General features: G+C 39.9%; 1 protein-coding gene across 1 annotated transcript in view; it reads right to left on the bottom strand.

The window, feature by feature from the left end:
• Positions 1–17,437, bottom strand: part of LOC138657858 (cytochrome P450 2J4-like) — a 65,089-nt gene extending 47,652 nt beyond the window's left edge. Inside the window, exons 1-6 of the mRNA XM_069745481.1 lie at positions 17,213–17,437; positions 11,032–11,194; positions 10,644–10,793; positions 3,886–4,046; positions 1,550–1,726; positions 948–1,089 (exon numbers count right to left, since the gene is read on the bottom strand). Of these exons, the coding sequence (XP_069601582.1) occupies positions 948–1,089; positions 1,550–1,726; positions 3,886–4,046; positions 10,644–10,793; positions 11,032–11,194; positions 17,213–17,383 (964 nt within the window). The 5' untranslated portion in view covers positions 17,384–17,437. The remainder of the gene's footprint in view (positions 1–947; positions 1,090–1,549; positions 1,727–3,885; positions 4,047–10,643; positions 10,794–11,031; positions 11,195–17,212) is intronic.
• Positions 17,438–19,557: the final 2,120 nt, after the last annotated feature.

The following is a 19,557-nucleotide window of genomic DNA, read 5'->3' as shown; positions in this document are numbered from 1 at the left end:
GCTGTTACAGTGTCAAAATGGCACTAAAACAAGATGTCAGCTATTTATATGAAGGGGACATGTGATTTGAACAGCCAATGACACAAGCCATTTTGTCAGGACATTGCGGGTGCTTCCTGCACCCTGATTGGCTAGCCGCAATGTGCACACATATTGTTAGAAAATAAAAATGACTGCTTACAAGAACGCCACAATTCTGAGCTCTGCTACCCCCCTCCCCTCATTAAACACATGCCAAACACTCATGATAGACCACTATTATCGCTGTTAAAGTGCTGAAAATACTTTTGTGGCAACGCAAATATTTTCCCACACTTTTTACAGCATGTTACCAATTTTTCCCGATTTTATAAAATTTTGCTTGTGTTTCTGATCACGAATCCGAATGTGCCATATTTGTGCTGAACTTATGTTTGGAGATCGTTTTCCGAACAAATTCACTCATCCCTAGTCTTGAGAAGAGACCTCAAAGGGAAATGGGGAAGTGTTGGTCATTATTACTATGTATATAAACGGCCTTTACAAAAAGTATGGTTGAATGCTATTTCAAGTAAAACTCCCTAAAAAAAACAAATAAAAAGGTTCAATCTCCATAGGAAGCAAAGCTTCGTTATCGTAAGAGCTAGTAATCTGTGTAACAGCTTGTATTAGCAGCTGGTTACAACCCGAACCATCAATGGTTTCAAAAAGGCTTAGATATTTGTAGAAAAAAAGTAACAAATACTTATGTATATGTGTACAATTCTTGTTCTGTAGGTGGTTCTGCCGATAGACACTCAGGATCTGGAGGGAAAACCTGCTGTTTAGGGCAGACTGAGTCCCTTTCCAGCCCTCGCTTGAACTTAATGGACATGTGCATTATTTTGCACAACAGTACTAAGTAGCCAGGTTAGTTTCGCTATGGTATCAAATCTATTTCAATTGGACCACGGTCCACGATTACACACCTTGTATATCAGGGTAAGCCAGCATGAGCATGATCGCCCACTGTAAGGTGGTGGCTGTAGTTTCAGTTCCTGCAGTGAAAAATTCCATTGATACTTGGAGCAGATTTGAAATATCAAATGTGGAGTTAGGATCACCACTCGTCTGGAAGGAAAAATACATTTTTTAATGACTAGTATGCAATGCATGGAGTGCATTAATATGTCACAATACTGCATATCAAGAGAAACCCATATAAATAATCTTATTCTAGCCATTTTTATCAGGACTGACCCTAAAGTGGGTTTCCAAGGTTAAGAAAAAACCTGCTTCTTTCCCCCAAAATAACTCTACACCTGTCTGTAGACTGTGTCTGGTATTGCAGCTCCTCTTATGCTGCATTTCAACATATAGATTTCTGACCAATGGTTCAGATTCTGAAATTGGTCTGGTGTATCCATTTACACCATCCGTTGTAATTGTCCTAAAATAAAACCTTCCTATTCCATGTAAAGTAGTTGTCTTTCAGATGCCTGTGGACATGGCACAACCATTTTGTTTTGGTAGACTGAATTTTCTGGCAGATGAGACCTATTTAAATCAGATCAAATTGTCATTTACATACCTTTGCAATCTGCGCCAAATAGTGGTCTATGAGATCGTTAGGCTCCTCCGGCAATTCATTTTGTTGGTGAATTCTTATTTCATTTCTTACAAAATTGTAAATATAGTCTCGATTTTTAAACATTTCCTGATGGGAGCCTGGTAAGCACTTCATCAGCCAAGGAAATGCATCATAAAGCTGTGTAACAAAACCATTGACATCAGTAGTATTATGAATAACCATGGACAGGATGATGTGATGGCTACAATGCAACAGAACATTCTTACCCCTCTTGATAGATGTGTATAGAATCTGCATTAAATTTTGTACACTATATGGATAAAAATATTAAGGCCACACACATTACACCTACAGGAGCTTATACGACATCCTATTATAAAACCATAGATATTAACATGATGGTAGTCACTCCTTCGCAGCTTGTGGGAAGACTTTGGACTGTCTGTGGCAATATTTGCCCTTTCAGAAGAAGAACATTTGTGAGGTCAGACCCTGATGTTGGATGACTGTCCTACTTGCAATCTTTATTCTAGTTAATCCTAAAGATATTAGATGGGCTTAATGCCAAGGTTCTATGTGAGCCAGTCATGTTCTAAAACACCAAACTGCCCAGCCATGTCTTTATGGACCTTGCTTTGTGCACTTGGGCACAGTCATGCTGGAGAAAACAATGCTCCTCCAAAATGTTCCCAAAAAGTTGGAAGCACAGAATTGTCCAAAATGTCTTGTTATGTTGAAGCATTAAGATTTCTCTTTACTGTAATTAAGAGGTCTAGGCCAACATCAGAAAACTAACCCCATATTATTATCTCTCTTTGAAGAATCTTCACAATTTGGGCAGGTAACATTCTCTTGGCATTCACCTAACCCAGACTCATCCACTCGGTTGCCGTGATTCCTCACTCCACAGAAGAAATGTCCACTGCTCCAGAGTCTCATACTTGGCATTGTGCTTGGTGATGTAAGGCTTGCATGTTAGATGCTTGGCCATGGAAACTCATGCCATGAAGCTCTCGACATAGTTTTGTGATGATGTTAGTGGGAGATGAGGTTTAGACTCTGCACTTTATGCACTATGCGCCTCAGCAACCAACGACCTGGTTCTGTAACTTTACTTGATCTGCCACTTTGTGACTGATTTTGTATGGTTCCTAAACATTTCTACATTGCAATAGCACAACTCATAATTGATTGTGGAATATTTAAGGGACAAAAAATTTCAAGTAATAACTTGTTGCAATAGGGGCATCCTATTGTAGGACCACACTCAAATTGAGTGAGTCCTTTAGAATGATCCTTTCTTTCCAAAATGTTATTAAAGGCAGACGGTATGGCCAGGGGCTGGATTTTATACACCTGTGGAAATGGGACTGAATGAAGAATTGGTGTGTCCCAAAACGTTTGTCCATAAAATATAAGTTTGTAAGTCAGTATATACCTCATATGCACCCCTGCAGAAGCAAATTCATATGACTCCTCTATGATATAAGCTGAGCCAATGATGAATTAACCCCTTCAACTGAGCCTGTTTTCACCTTAAAGACCAGGTCAAAAATGTTACAATCCTAACCACTGTTACTTTATGTGGTAATACAGTGGGGTAAAAAGGTATTTCGTCAGCCACCAATTGTGCAAGTTCTCCAACTTAAAAAGATGAGAGAGGCCTGTAATTGACATCATAGGTTGACCACAAAACGAGAAAACAAATCCAGAAAATCAACTTGCCTGCTTTGGCAAGATTTATTTTGCAAATTATGATCGAAAATAAGTATTTGATCATTAACAAAAGTTCATATCAATCAATATTTTGTTATATATCCTTCATGGGCAAAGACAGAGGTCAAACGTTTTCTGTAAGCGACTCCTTTTTTCTCCACTGTATATACATTTTTTTAATTTACTTTGTGATTTTTTTTTAAATATATATATTTTTACATGTCTAAGATATCTGTTCTGAGATTATCTATTAAATCAAAATGTATATAAATCTATTTTTATTTATTTATTTTATTTTTTATTTGTCCCAATATATCCACAAAAAATATATAGAGAAATTAACAGATACAACTGCAGTTGTCAACTATTGACATTGTCTGGGTGAAGTGTTGTGCAGTATATGGAAATTTGATGGTTGAGTTGACAAATACTGCTCTGTATGCTGATGTCAGGGGTTTTCTAGTCCTTTTAATTTTTTTTTATCCATGTTAGACATTTATAGAATATAGAAAATAGAATATTTATAGAATATCTTATGGAGATGAATGTGCTATAAATGTCTTAGATGGGAATAACCATGTAAAGTACATTGATAATTCTAGATAGGCAATTTTACTTACTATTCCAAACTTAGAGGCAAAGCCCTCAATCATTTGCTGATTTATTGATACCAGTTTTTGGAACGATGGATCATCAATGGAGAAACGGTGCCCAAAAACAACTGCACAAATGACGTTTGCAACAGAATGTATAATGAAGTTTGACACATCCATTGGTTTACCTATAAGCAGAAGAAAAACATTAAGCTTTAAGGCGTGATAACATACTATACAAATTTATAGTATGGACGATCATTTTTTAAAATATTTCAGCATCATATTTCATACATTATTCAGATATGTCAAAAGCTTCTGAATTTAAAGTGATTGTGCCATCTTGGACATTTGATTATCAGATCGATGCAGGACCGACCAAAGGGCTTATCTTGATAACGAGGAATATGCAATGAATGCCCAATATGTGACTAACCTTTTTTGGGGGAGGTTGCCTGTCTCATCCTATTGGAATGAATGGCAGTGATATATATGTTTGAGACTTCTTGCTGTCATGCTCCCACTGAATTGACACTTTATTTGACATATTTGGTTGACAACATGTTAAATATGGATTAAATGTTATTAAGGCTATGTGCACACGTTCAGGAATTCATGCAGAAAATTCCTGTGGAAATCCAGACATTTCTGCCAGATTTCCGCATGAAATCCCCATGCGTTTTTTTGCGCGTTTTTTGCGCGGTTTTGACGCGTTTTTTGCGTGTTTTTTGCGTGTTTTTTCTGGACATTTCCCAATGCATTAAACAGTGGGAAATCCGCGAAAAAAACGCAAAATTATAGAACAGGTTCATTATTTTTCCGCAATGCGTTTTTCATGCGGAAAAACGCACATCATGTGCACAGAAATTGTGGATTTCATTAAAAATGATAGGATGCTTAATGTAAGCAGATTATTTGTGGTTTTATAGCGTTTTTATAGCGCAAAAACGCTAGAAAACCGCAAATAATCTGCAACGTGTGCACATAGCCTAAAAAGTATGATTTTATTCAGTATTACAAATCTCGAAGATAATCTCGGCATTCTCTGTGTGATCATGCATACAGCTATTACTGTCAGATACTAAAAATATACATCAATAGCCCCTAAAGACTCGGCACCATGCTGCTGGCACATAGCAAATCATATTCAATATTTTCTATAAACTAGCAATGCAAAATTAGAACTCCACAATTTTCAATATTTTCATGTACATCACAATTCCCTCAAAATTTCACCTTTGTGCAACCGAGTTCTCATAATGAGGTAACAGCAAGTTCTCATCATTTTCTATCATGTTACAAATAGAGTGGAGCAGTAGTCCCTTTAGACTAAGTTCACACTAGCGAATAAAAATAAAATCAGCCAATTTTCTTCCAGAAAAATTAACTATTTTTGTTTTAATTGTCATTCAAATGCTATTCGTATGACATGTGTACAACCCTTGGCAAAAATTATGGAATCACCGGCCTTGGAGGATGTTGATTCAGTTGTTTAATTTTGTAAAAAAAAAAAGCAGATCACAGACAAGGCACAAAACTAAAGTCATTTCAAATGGCAACTTTCTGGCTTTAAGAAACACTAAAAGAAATCAAGAACAAAAAATGTGGTAGTCAGTAATGGTTACTTTTTTTAACCAAGCATACGGGAAAATTATGGAATCACTCAATTCTGAGGAAAAAATTATGGAATCACCCTGTAAATTTTCATACTCAAAAACAACACCCACATCAAATTAGATCTGCTCGTTAGTCTGCATCTAAATAATAATTTTTATATAGCGCTAGCATATTCCGCAGCGCTTTACAGTTTGCACACATTATCATCGCTGTCCCCGATGGAGCTCACAATCTAAATTCTCTTTGGAATGTGGGAGGAAACCGGAGTATCCCCACGTAAACACGGAGAGAACATACAAACTCTTTGCAGATGTTGTCCTTGGTGGGATTTGAACCCAGGACTCCAGCGCTGCAAGGCTGCTGTGCTATCCACTGCGCTACCGTGCTGCCCAGTGATGATCACTCTAAAAAGGATTGATCACACCTTGGAGAGCTGTTGCACCAAGTGGACTGACATGAATCATGGCTCCAACACGAGAGAAGTCAATTGAAACAAAGGAGAGGATTATCAAACTCTTAAAAGAGGGTAAATCATCACGCAATGTTGCAAAAGATGTTGGTTGTTCACAGTCAGCTGTGTCTAAAATCTGGACCAGATACAAACAACATGGGAAGGTTGTTAAAGGCAAACACACTGGTAGACCAAGGAAGACATCAAAGCTTCAAATCCAGAAACTTAAAGCAATATGTCTCCAAAACAGGAAATGCACAACAAAACAAATGAGGAACGAATGGGTGTAAACTGGAGTCAACGTCTGTGACCGAACTGTAAGAAATTGCCTAAAGGAAATGGGATTTACATACAGAAAAGCTAAACGAAAGCCACCATTAACACCTAAACAGAAAAAAAACAAGGTTACAATGGGCTAAGGAAAAGTAATCGTGGACTGTGGATGACTGGATGAAAGTCATATTCAGTGATGAATCACGAATCTGCATTGGGCAAGGTGATGCTGCTGGAACTTTTGTATAAATCATTTTATTGGTCACAGCAATAAAGAATAAAGGTAAACAGTACAATCTGGTAAATCTGTGCAATGATAGGCAATAGTAACAAGTCAAACAAGAGGAGCATTGTTACAACATTTAAGTCTTATAATTTAACTTTCTGATTAATAATGCTATTGGTTATCCCGAGATTATGAGGTGTTAACAATAAAGAACAGCCGGGATAGTTGGTAACCATTGTTAGATTCCTTTGTAGTCATTTAAATACAATATATATAATAAAACTGGATATGAGGAGGACAAACATGGAAAGTAAGAAAGGGGAAAGAAAAAGGGGGTAGGAAGAAGAAGAGAGGAATGGATGAGGGTGTGGGGAATACAGGGAAGGAGTGTGGCTGCCTCCATGCCCCGGTGGACAGAACACATGCCGAGAAACGGCCCAGAAGTACGCGAAAATAAGCTACATAATGTGTCAGGTTCTGGAAACCCAGAGATCTAGTTCAGGAGTTTCCCTAAAAGCGATCCAGGGGGCCCATATGTTGTAGGTTTTTTCTACATTACCTGGTGACTGGTTTATCAGCTGCTCCATTCTATAAATGTTATTAAGTTCTGCCACAAATTCTGTACGGGAAGGAAATTTTTCTTGTTTTCAAAACCGAGGGATTAGATTTCTGACTGCGGTAAGAAAGTGTCTGAGGATACCCCTCTTGAACCTAGATATTGACAAGTCGCATAAAGACAACAATGCTAGACTTGGTGAAGGTTGGATCTGTGTGAAGACAGCTTATTATGAAGTTCAAAGACAGCCAACCACAAATCCCTTATGGGGGGGCAGTCCCACCAGATATGCATGTAAGAGCCTATTTCCTTTAAACATCTCCAGCAGGTGTCAGGGGTCGTGGGGAACACCGCATGCACCATGGAGGGGCATCTATACCATCTTGCTAGAATCTTATAGCTCCTCTCCTGTGATACCGCGCATAATGACGATCTAGACGAGAAGAGAAGAATTTTTCCCCTGTCTTCAGATGACAAGGGCCTTCCCAGATCGCCCTCCCATTTCGAGAAAAACAATGGCCAACCCTGCAGTGGAGCCCTTCCCGTCTTGGAAGATTTTATTTAGCAGCGAGACAGTATGATCCGGGGGGTTTGCTGATATGCAAAGCATCTCAAAGGGAGTTAGCGGCCTGCTGATATTGGTTTGTTTATAGATTGAGTGGATATAACTTTTTAGTTGTTCATAGAAGAACCAATCTACAGGGTGTGTTTCCTCCTCTGGGAATAATTCCCAAAGGGACTTCATCCCAGTTTCTTTTAAATAGTCGTGGATGATGGGTTTGGAATCTTTTCTCTTATTTAGATATGTCTCTCTATTCAGCCCCGCCGGGAAAGCAGAATTGTCATAGATTGGAATTAAGGGGCCCGGGAGAGTTGTGATCTGAAGGTCTTTGTTTCGGTTTTTAATAAGAAGCAATATGTTTCGTGTGAGGAACGGTATGTAGACGCCTGGCCCCACCCCCTTGCCTCCAGTCCAAAGAACAACTTGGGAGTCGCATCCATTAAGATCGTTTTCTAGGTTTACCCACTTTTTGCTGCTGGAACTTTTGTTTAGTGATGTTCCAATGAGATTTATAAAGATGACTGCCTGAAGAGAACATGCAAATTTCCACAGTCATTGATGATATGGGGCTGCATGTCAGGTAGAGGCACTGGGGAGATGGCTGTCATTATATCTTCAATAAATGCACAAGTTTATGTTGATATTTTGGACACGTTTCTTATCCCATCAATTGAAAGGATGTTTGGGGATGATGAAATCATTTTTCAAGATGATAATGCATCCTGCCATAGAGCAAAAACTGTGAAAACATTCCTTGAAAAAAGACACAAAAGGTCAATGTCATGGCCTGCAAATAGTTCGGATCTCAATCCAATTGAAAATCTTTGGTGGAAGTTGAAGAAAATGGTCCATGACAAGGTTCCAACCTGCAAAGCTGATCTGGCAACAGCAATCAGAGAAAGTTGGAGCCAGATTGATGAAGAGTACTGTTTGACACTCATTAAGTCCATGCCTCAGTGACTGAAAGCTGCTATAAAAGCCAGAGGTGGTGCAACAAAATACTAGTGATGTGTTGGGGTGTTTTTTTTTTTTTTCATGATTCCATAATTTTTTCCTCAGAATTGAGTGATTGCATAATTTTTCCCCTGTGCTTGGTTAAAAAAAGTAATTTTGCGAGGGGTTGTATTTCCTACATCTGCAGTTGTTAAATTCAACAAGAACAAATACAGTTTCATATGTCGTATCTGTAAAAATCAGATGCTGTATGGTCGATCCATGTGGGATTTGATGTATTTTGCGTGCCTATAGACTTGAATAGATGAGTCTCATCAAACACATGGAAAAAACTAGTGCATGCTTCAGTTTTTTTAACACTCACATTTGGTCCGTGAAAAAAAAAAGCTCATCTGAACATTTGATGTCTGTGTGATGTAAATTTTTTTTTCATAACAGCAATAAGACCGAAAAATACTTGGCCTTAGGCCACGTTCACATGTTCAGTATTTGGTCAGTATTCTACATTAGTATTTTTCATCCAAATCAAGAAGTGGAACAATCAGAGGAAAAGTATAATAGACACAAGTTACCACTTCTGTATTTATCACCCACTCTTGGTTTTGGCTTACAGATACTGATGTAAAATACTGACCAAATACTGAACATGTGAACATGGCGTTATAGTCACAGTTTTGACTAGTATGCTATCTTAGATTATGCTCAAGACATCTACCCCTTTATGCCTTTAGCACTCTCCTGTAGTCACATCCCTCTGACAATGCAGAGAAAGGCTGCGTTTGATTCAGTGCTGATGCTGCTGTAAGTACAGGTCTGCATTAGATAGCAAGTTTTCTCCATAACCCACTCATAATTCATTGGATGGGGAAGATATTTATCTAATTTTAGCTATCTTTTTCAACAGTTAAGCTAAAGGGGCATTCCCATCTCCAAGATTCTATCCCAATATGTAGAAGATGTAATAATAATAATATTAGCAAATACCTCCAATTAAAATGTAGTATAGTTCTTCTAATTGGTGATGTCGCTTACCTCATGTGCAGGGAATTGCAGTAGCTTTAAGAGCTCTCTAACTGTCACTATATGAGTGGTCGTAACCATGAATACCTAAGCTACTTCAATGCCCTACATGAGGTAAGCGACATAGAGAATCTGAAGAACTATATTACATTTCTAATTGGAGGTATTTGCAAATATTATTAATTTTACACCTACTACATATTGGGATAGGATCTTGGAGCTGGGACTACCCCTTTAATGAGTATAGTAATTCAAGTATTCTCCTACTCTGCCCTGTAATAACATGAATATAGATTGTGCAGTTTACAAAATACAATTTTAATTCTAGATTAAGAAACTGAGTTTAATTTTTTTTTTAAATTGAGAGTCCTCAGTGGTTGATACCTTTTAAAGGGAACCTGTCACCCCCAAAATCGAAGATGAGCTAAGCCCACCGGCATCAGGGGCTTATCTACAGCATTCTGTAATGCTGTAGATAAGCCCCCAATGTATCCTGAAAGATAAGAAAAAGAGGTTAGATTATACTCACCTGGGGGGGCGGTCCAGTCAGATGGGCGGTCCGGTCCCTATTGAGGGCAGAGCAAAGTACTGCAGTGCGCAAGCGCTGGGAAAGGTCATAGAGGCCTGGCGCCTGCACATTGCAGGACTTTGCTCTGCCCTCAATAGAGCAGACAAAGTATGCCTGCGCTGGAGTCGCAGCATGAAGACCAGAAGAGTGTCGTCTGATGAAGATGGGAGGCCCCAAACCGGACCGCGACACCCATTGGACCGGACTCTCCCAGGTGAGTATAATCTAACCTCTTTTTCTCATCTTTCAGGATACATCGGGGGTTTATGTAAACCATTACAGAATGCTGTAGATAAGCCCTTGATGCTGGTGGGCTTAGCTCATCTTCGATTTTGAGGGTGACAGGGTCCCTTTAATGGCTAACTATCTACTGGCTAACACGGTACCAAGATATATATCTTTCCTATATCGAAACTGAGTTTACAAACTGAAATACATCTCCCTATGTTTTAGCATGGAGGTATAGTATAGTGTGTGGAAAGTTTTTTTCATGTATCCACTTGACACTCAACTTTTTATTCATATGCTAAATGCAAAGATAAATTGTCATAAAAATACCATTTTGTGCTGCTAAGATCTCTACAAGGCTCTGAGCTTCTTTCTGTATTCGTGACTCCAATCCACGTTTTCCTAATCCAAGATTCCTTAAGGTCATTAAGCCAAAGCGTCTTTGTTGTCTCCATCTATGCCCATTTGAACCTACGATACCTGAAAATGAAGGGGATGAAAAAGGTTGTTTGTTTAAGGTTTTAAGCGATGATTTTAAAAGTTAGGGAAACATTGTAAATATTCCATGTTAAATCTGCTATAGAAAAACATTTAAATTAAAATATCACTTTTCACTATTTTGAGCATAGTTATACATTACCTTAGAAATTGGGGTAATGTATAGTTAGTGTTTCGTACCTCTGAATAGTACACTTCCTCAGTTATCCCTTGACCCTACCTTTTCCATGTGTAACATCAGCCATGAAGCTGGTGACTGGGCGTCCAGACAACTCTTCTGAGTGAGAGACAATTGCATTCCTCACAGCCTTGTATCCATGCAGTACTATCAGAGGAGTCTCACCAATCCAAACAGTGTACATATTCCCATAAAGTTTAGTCAACTGTAAGAAAAAATATAGATTTTAGGTTACAAGAAGGTACAAACTCTGGGCCCTCAAGAGGATGGGCTGATTGTTGAGGGTCCAACCACTGGGACCTATAGCAATCTCAAAAATGGGGCTCTTCAGTGCTCTGTCTTGAATGAACCAGGGAGAGGTTAGCATATTCAGCCTCCGCTCCATTCATTATCTGCTGGACTGCTGTAAACTTTCATGGCCTGTACCACAGAAATTGGCTGGAGTAGAAGCTTAACATGATGCACATCTCTGCTCCATTCAGGAGAGGGCTCCCCACTCTCAGCGTTTCATAGCCTCATGATTATTGAAATCACTTGGGTTCTGACCACTGGGATAGTGGACAACTTCTGATTTTAAGAAGGCTTCTTTAAAATTAAATGCATAAGAACATTATGAAACCATTAGCTCACTATAAAGTGTTCTTTAAAGTGCTCCTTATACAGAAATGGGGTTATAGTTCAAAGGGAAACAGTTAGCCATTTGCTGCTGATGACAGCGTAAAAGAAGGATAAGTTCCCTCATTACATAATTATTTTTTACTATGAAATGTTGCAATGTTTCGGGGAAAACACATAGTAACATGAAAAACAAAACGGGTATGGAGGGCTAATATCATGGTAAAGCCTGCATTTATAGGAAGATCGGAACCAACTGTGTTTGGATGTAATCAAAATCACAGCATTGTGAAGGGCGGAGCGTTCAAGTAAGAAAAAAAATCACCATGCTGTGATTTTAATTACATCCAAACACATTCAGTTCCGACCTTCCTATAAATGCAGTCTTTACCATGATATTAGCCAGAGGTAAGTGTTCACACTAGGCAGTCAGGTCAGGGACCCATCCGATCCATGAGATTACCTTGACGTTTGGTGGATGGGCGCACATTTTTTGGCCAAATTTTGTGCTAAGCATCTCATGTGTTTTTTCATAGATTTCACAAGCCATTATGCTATTCACATTTCATGTATTGCACATTCCCTTGTTTTAGTACAATTGAGTTCAGCCATTGATCTATTTGCTTTGATCAGTGAGGGTGTCAGGCCGTCTTAGTTCCACATACACACGTTCAGTATTTGGTCAGTATTTCACATCAGTATTTGTAAGCCAAAATCGAGACTGTAAGACCTCGCTCCCATTTCCATATAAACTCAACGAGTGCTATGTACGAGAAAAATTTGCAACATGCTGCGATTCATTGTGTTTGTCAGACAAGAGTCGCCAATGCAAGTCAATAGATGAGAAAAAAAATTGGGGGCACACGGACCATGCATATAGCATCCGTTTTTTTCTCTGCTTAAGTAAAAAATGAACAGGATCTTCAAACATCCCCTGACAGGAAGTCATCATACAGGAAGTGTATACCAAGGAGATGTTGACAGGGCCAAACAAGACACATCCTGGATTTACATTTGTTGCCAACTCTACCCAAGCTATGATGACCACAGTTGTGTGCTTCAATTAGAAAGTAATAAGTTTGAATTTATATTTTAAATCATGCTACGTCTCCAGTATGTTTTTTTCACATATGTCTAACACAGCATAATCAGACATGCATTCAAATGCAATCTGTTACCTACAACACATGCAATCTGCTCCACCTCCTGGACTTGGCTATCCCACCCAATGATCCTCAGGAGGCCATTGAGACCCTTCAGAATCTCACTAGGAGAAGAGACAACATGCCCAACAAAGCCGTCATCACTTCAGGCCCTCCGCTGAAGGCTGGCACCAAGAGCAGCACATACAGTGCTACAGTGTTGGACCAATGGACTATTCTGACATTCAACACCACCACCATGAACCATCAAGTGTGGCAAGTGAAATAGGCACCTTTTTTTGTAAAAAGCATGTGTATATTGTTATATATGTTTTATTGTATATAATTGAAAAAAAATTATTTGGAATTATGTTTTTTTAATGACTATAAACCTACAGACACATTATTAATGTCCTGCTGTAATGGTCTTTGATAAGGAAGAGGGATCTCAAACTGTCCCTGAAACTGGGTCCCTAACTATCCCTTTTCTGGAGGTACTCTTGAAGGTACAGAGGCCCGATTCTCCGACCTTACTATGCTACTGTAAAACCGTGATATGTCCCCTTCCCCACCCCATGAGGCATGGGACAGAAATGTAAGGTAAACAAGACACAAAGACAAAACAGGGATAACAAAAAGCTTCTATCATACAAAAGCACTAACCAACAATATGGAGCACGATAGGGACAGGGAGGAATTAACAAAATGGAAACAGGGACCAGGAGATAAACACACATGTACTACAGCAAGTGACAGATCACTACTCCAGTCTAACCACTTAACTTAGCACACAGCACAGGAAGACAAATCTTTCACTGGCAGGGACCAGACTGTCTGGCCAGTTTTTATAGGAAGAGGTAATGACCAGCTCTGACCTGCGCTGAACTCTGCACCATCCACCAACGTCACGTTGCACCACCAACTATTCAGGAGTTGGCGGATGCTTTAGTCCCGGTCTGGGAGGAGATCCCTCAGGAGACCATCCGCCGCCTCATCAGGAGCATGCCCAGGCGTTGTAGGGAGATCATACAGGCACGCGGAGGCCACACAAAATACTGAGTATCATTTCCTTGTCTTGAGGCAATACCACTGAAGATCAGCCTGTAACTTAATTTTCTACTTTGATTTTGAGCATCATTCCAACTCCAGACCTCCGTGGGATATTAGTTGTGATTTACATTGATCATTTTTAGGTTTTATTGCTCTCAACACATTCCACTATGTAATGCAAGGGTCCCCAACCTGTAACTCGGGAGCCACATGTGGCTCGCGGTCCCATGCATTGTGGCTCGCGACTGTCTGCCAGCTTGGTGCATTAGCTCCAGGTCTAGCAAACAGATATGAAGAGCACATCTCAAAATGGTGAATTTTGTGAGTAGCTCTGCACAGAAGAGCAGATCTGGATGCACATATACTGGTCTTAGGGCTTTAGAGATGATTTAGGTATGGTGCGCTGGAAGATGATACTACCTGTTAGAGGAGCTGCTCGAAGCTGGATGCAACAGTGTGTTGGGAGTGCTTGATGGGAGAATACTGAATGGGGGTACTGTGGGAAGCCCTGGATCTCAGTGTACTGCTTTGGAGTGATTTCTGTGGAAAGGCTTTGGAAATCAATATTCCTGTAATGTTGGCTTTGGTTGACACTACTTTGAGGGGGACTGGAGAAGGATGTTGCTTGTGACCCCCTCTCAGAGCTGAATGTGGCTCGCAACCCTCTCTCAGTGCTGAATATGGCTCTCAAGGTTGGGTATGTAATAAATAAAGTTTTACAACTGGAATATTTCACTCAGTGATACCTAGGATGTGGGATTTTAGTGTTCCCTTTATTTTTTTGAGCAGTGTATATATATGTGTGTGTGTCACTGACATCTATTTATACATATATATATTATGGGCAGCACGGTGGCTCAGTGAATAGTAGCGCTGGAGTCCTGGGTTAAAATCCCACCAAGGACAACATCTGCAAGGAGTTTGTATGTTCTCCCCGTGTTTGCGTGGGTTTCCTCCGGGTACTCCGGTTTCTTCCCACCTTCCAAAGACATACTGATAGGGAATTTAGATTGTGAGCCCCATCGGGGACAGCGATGATAATGTGTGCAAACTGTAAAGCACTGCTGAATACATTAGCGCTATATAAAAATAAAGATTATTATTATTATACGTGTATATATCTATTCTATCTATTCTATTCTAACCTGTCAGTGTGATTTTACTGTACGCGCACAGGAATTGCTGGCTTTTCTTCTATCTATCTATCTAAATAAAAAAGACTTGACAAAGACTGTGCTTTACAAAGACCATGCTGTGAGGTTGAAACGTTGTACCACTTGATGCTGGATTAAAGCCCACAATTTTTCCTTGAACTGGAGTGCTGCCTGATTTTCTTCCATCTATCTATCTATCTATCTATCTATCTATCTATCTATCTATCTATCTATCTATCTATCTATCTATCTATCTATTATATATATATATACATATATATATATATGTGTGTGTGTGTGTGTGTGTGTGTGTGTGTGTGTGTTTTGAAAAATATTTCCTTTGAAAACGATGTGGAAATGACATAGAGAACTGCTGTATGTAAAAGGTCATGTTAAATTCACATTGCAATCGGATAGCAATCGCAATGCACTCGGATGTAAATCGAATGCCATGTGTGAAAATCGCATTGTACTCGCATGACACTCGCATGACACTCGTCCTTTTTTTTGGCCAGATTACTGACCGTTTTTTTTCTCAGATATGATTATGAGCCCATTGGGTCAAATCACAGTAGCACATGGCATCCGATGCGAGAGCCTAGTGAAATTGGGCTCCAGCTCTGCTGCGAGCGGGACTGTCAGTGCTCTGTGCTTCGATCGGTTCACATGTGAGAATCACAGCACAGGCGCAGAGGAGAAAGAGAAATTAATTTCTCCATCTCTTACATTACCTGTCTCGCTGTATATCGGCCTGCAATAAATACTGAGAAAATAACTGACAGCACACGAATGGCAAGTAACAAGAAAATCATCCCACTTTTCTGAATGAAAATTGAACCAATTTTTTTATACTTCTGTGTGAACCTGTCCTAATAGCGATATAATTCCACCCAGGACAGAAGTGGTATGGTGCAGTGTATATATATAGATATTTAGATTTACTCCCCAAAGGCAGTATATATACAGTCTATATATATATATATATATTTATATATATATATATGTACAGTACAGTCCGAAAGTTTGGACACACCTCATTTAAAGATTTTTCTGTATTTTCATGACTATGAAAATTATAAATTCACACTGAAGGCATCAAAACTATGAATTAACACATGTGGAATTATATACCGTACTTAACAAAAAAGTGTGAAACAACTGAAATTATGTCTTATATTCTAGGTTCTTCAAAGTAGCCACCTTTTGCTTTGATGACTGCTTTGCACACTCTTGGCATTCTCTTGATGAGCTTCAAGAGGTAGTCACCGGGAATAATCTTCCAACAATCTTGAAAGAGTTCCCAGAGATGCTTAGCACTTGTTTGCCCTCTTGCATTCACTCTGCGGCGGTCCAGCTCACCCCAAACCATCTCGATTGGGTTCAGGTCTTGTGACTGTCCAAGAGTGTGCAAAGCAGTCATCAAAGCAAAAGGTGACTTTTTTGTTAAGCATATAATACCACATGTGTTAATTCATAGTTTTGATGCCTCAGTGTGAATTTACAATTTTCATAGTCATGAAAATACAGAAAAATCTTCCAATGAGAAGGTCTGTCCAAATTTTTGGTCTGTACTGTATGTATATATATATGTACATATACACCTATTCTATGTGTATATATGTATTGTATCTATTCTATTAAATCCTATTCTATACTGTACGCGGCAGATCATTTGATGGATTTTAATCTATCTAATATATATATACTGTATGTATGTTTTGAAGAATATTTGGTTTTAAAACGATGCGTACATTTGTGTATTACAATGTGATTTTAACATGAGCTTTTACATACAGAGAACTGCTTATTCAAAAGCTCATATTGAAATCGCATTGCAATTGCAATTGACTCGGATGTAAATCAGATGCTAGGTGTGAAAATCGCATTGTACTCGCATAGCACTCGTCCGTTTTTTCGGTCCGGAAATCGGACCTGGTACTGTGACTATAGGATTAACAATCAATCACGCCATTGGCTAATATTGTTTTAAATTTAGAACATTTGCAGGAAAAACACATTGCATACGGATTGCATACGCATTTCATATGCAAATCATATGGATGATGCCTGAGAAAAACAGAATTTCTGAAGAATTTTTTTTAATGAAAAACTGGTTTCTGTAATAAAAAGCGTGTATCTGTTTTTCCTGGCACCAATCGTAGTTGCTGTATGAAAAGGCTGACAGGTTCACGTTAATATTTTACATATTATATAAAATAAAGTTGAATTACTTTGAATAAAAATGTAAAATAATGTCAATACCTTAATGAATGTTTCTGGATGCATATTAAAGCGCATCGTCCAAAGATTCCCAATAAATGGAAATGGAGAAGGGCCAGGAGGGAGACTTCTTGCCTTCCATCTCATTTTTAAGTACTTGCAAAAAAAGAGGAAGAATAAAAATGCTAACAGGAACTGTTGAATAAACCACATAGTGTATGGATAGAGAGATTACACCTCAGGATCTGCCACCTTTCTGCTCTTGCCAACATCGCCTTCAGGTTATTGTGCTTTTATACTGGTATACTGATTATTCTGATGGTCAATGATTAACGTACTTGTATATTGAAAAATCTTTCAACTCTTATGAACTGTGTACAAGGATCGATCAAATTGCTAATATGGTTACATATCGTTATTGGAAGTTTTAAATTTAATTTCTACATATGGACCTTGGTAGATATTGGGTATTTTATGTTGCCAAATGTATGAATCTCCTTTATTCATATTGCAGGCTTGCGTTAGAGTCACATATATTTTTTTGCTGTGTCCCCACAGTTTTATTTCTTAACAGCAGCATACAGTACAACAAAAGTTGAGCTTTTGATGCACCTATATAGCATCCATAACTGGACATGAAAAAGTTGCATGCATTATATCTCTGTCTGGCTCAGTGAGGTGTCTAATGAAAATGAACAAAAGATTGTAACAACAGGATACTACGAGATTAGTTTTGTTACCAATTTTTGACTATTCGTTCTCTTCTCCTTTATTTGGCTGATAGATTTTGAGGAGGACTGTGATAACCAGGGGCGTAACGACCACAATCGCAGAGGTCATGAGCATGACCGGGCCTGTGTGGGTGGGGGCCTACTGAAGACATCACAAGCTTCAACTGGATGTGCATTACAACACAGAGACCCATCGGGTCAGTGAGTAACAATTTGCACTGTGGGCCAATCAGAGGCCTTCAACTGGGGTTGGCGTGCATGTGACTAGGGGGCATAGCTGTGACATCATGCGCTACTGTCGCTTTCAGACTGAAGTCAGCTGCCGGCTACATAGGAGGAGGATGTGTGACGCCCCAGGGTCCTGGTCATCACAGTGACATTGCTTTCCTCACGGGGAGAGTAATGTTACCTTTGGAAGCTATGAAAGAGATCTTTTATCAGGTAACCACAATGCATACAACATGTTCACACTCCAGGCCAGAAGGGAGAGCTCTAAACCTGTTGAAGGTGAACTCCCCTATAACTACATCCTGATCTGGAGGGAAAGGGTTCAGAAAGTGAGAAACACAGAAGAGAGCAGACCGACATAGAGTGTCAGAAGGTCTGAAGGGGTTGTGTAGTCTGAAGCACTACAGCTCCTGGAAAGAGACAAACAGAAAGCCGAACATTCAGTGAGTGTGCAGGAGAGAAAAGCACAGGAGACTGACATCAGGGGAGACCAGCTGCAAATTAACTATTTCCTTCTGAGGCGCAGAGACCGGTAACCGGAACACCAAGGTTGTAAGGGCCTCTACGACTTACATCAGAGACCGGCAGGACAGCTGAACTGCAAGTTACCTGTCCGCCAGACACACCTGAGGCACAGTAACACATAGAGCCTGGGACGTGCTAGAGTCCCTATAAACCGGCTCAAGTCACCAGTTATACGGGTTGTGTCCTATCCTATATGGAGGACAGAGAGAAAACATCTGTGAGGACCTTATCTGAAGCCATAGGCAGTAAGGGACTACAACTCCACGGCGCTAGAGGAAGGCTTTTAACTCCACATGGTAAAGGGGACTCTGGATTCGCTTCCAAGCCGGCCAGACCCTGCCTGCCCTGTGATCTGGTGCTCTGGACTGTGGCTGCTGAAGTCTTCAGTAAATAAGGTAAAGAGACTGCAAACCTGTGTCCTCGTTCTTTACTGCACTTCTCACCATCCTCGTTCTTTACTGCACTTCTCACCATCTTCTATCTACACACCGGGAGCCCTCGGGATATACTTCCCCTGTGGGAAGGTATACCATCTAGCTGCCATAACATCATCCCAGAGGACCCCTTAAAGCAGCGTCGGTCCCCACTGACCGAATACCACAGGTGGCATCATGAACATAAACTTTATTCCCTTTAAGGCCCTCCCCCTTTTACATGGGTGCCCAGGGCCACGGACCGGGTCGCCACCATGTCATCCCCCTGTGAACGCAGGACCCGGTACGAGTACCCCACAGCCCTGGCGGGCGACTCATCTTGGCGTCACGAACAGGATTAACTGACCCAGCAAATCAGGTCATGTGAGCCTAAAAGACTGTGCCTAACAGTGATTTATTGCGAGACTGTGCATTGTGAGTTGCCGCCAAAACTGCCACCATTGCCACGCCGTGTGGAGCGCAAGAAGGA

Source organism: Ranitomeya imitator, chromosome 1, assembly GCF_032444005.1.
Source record: "Ranitomeya imitator isolate aRanImi1 chromosome 1, aRanImi1.pri, whole genome shotgun sequence".
NCBI lineage: Eukaryota > Metazoa > Chordata > Amphibia > Anura > Dendrobatidae > Ranitomeya > Ranitomeya imitator.
This window is presented reverse-complemented; position numbering and strand designations above follow the sequence as displayed.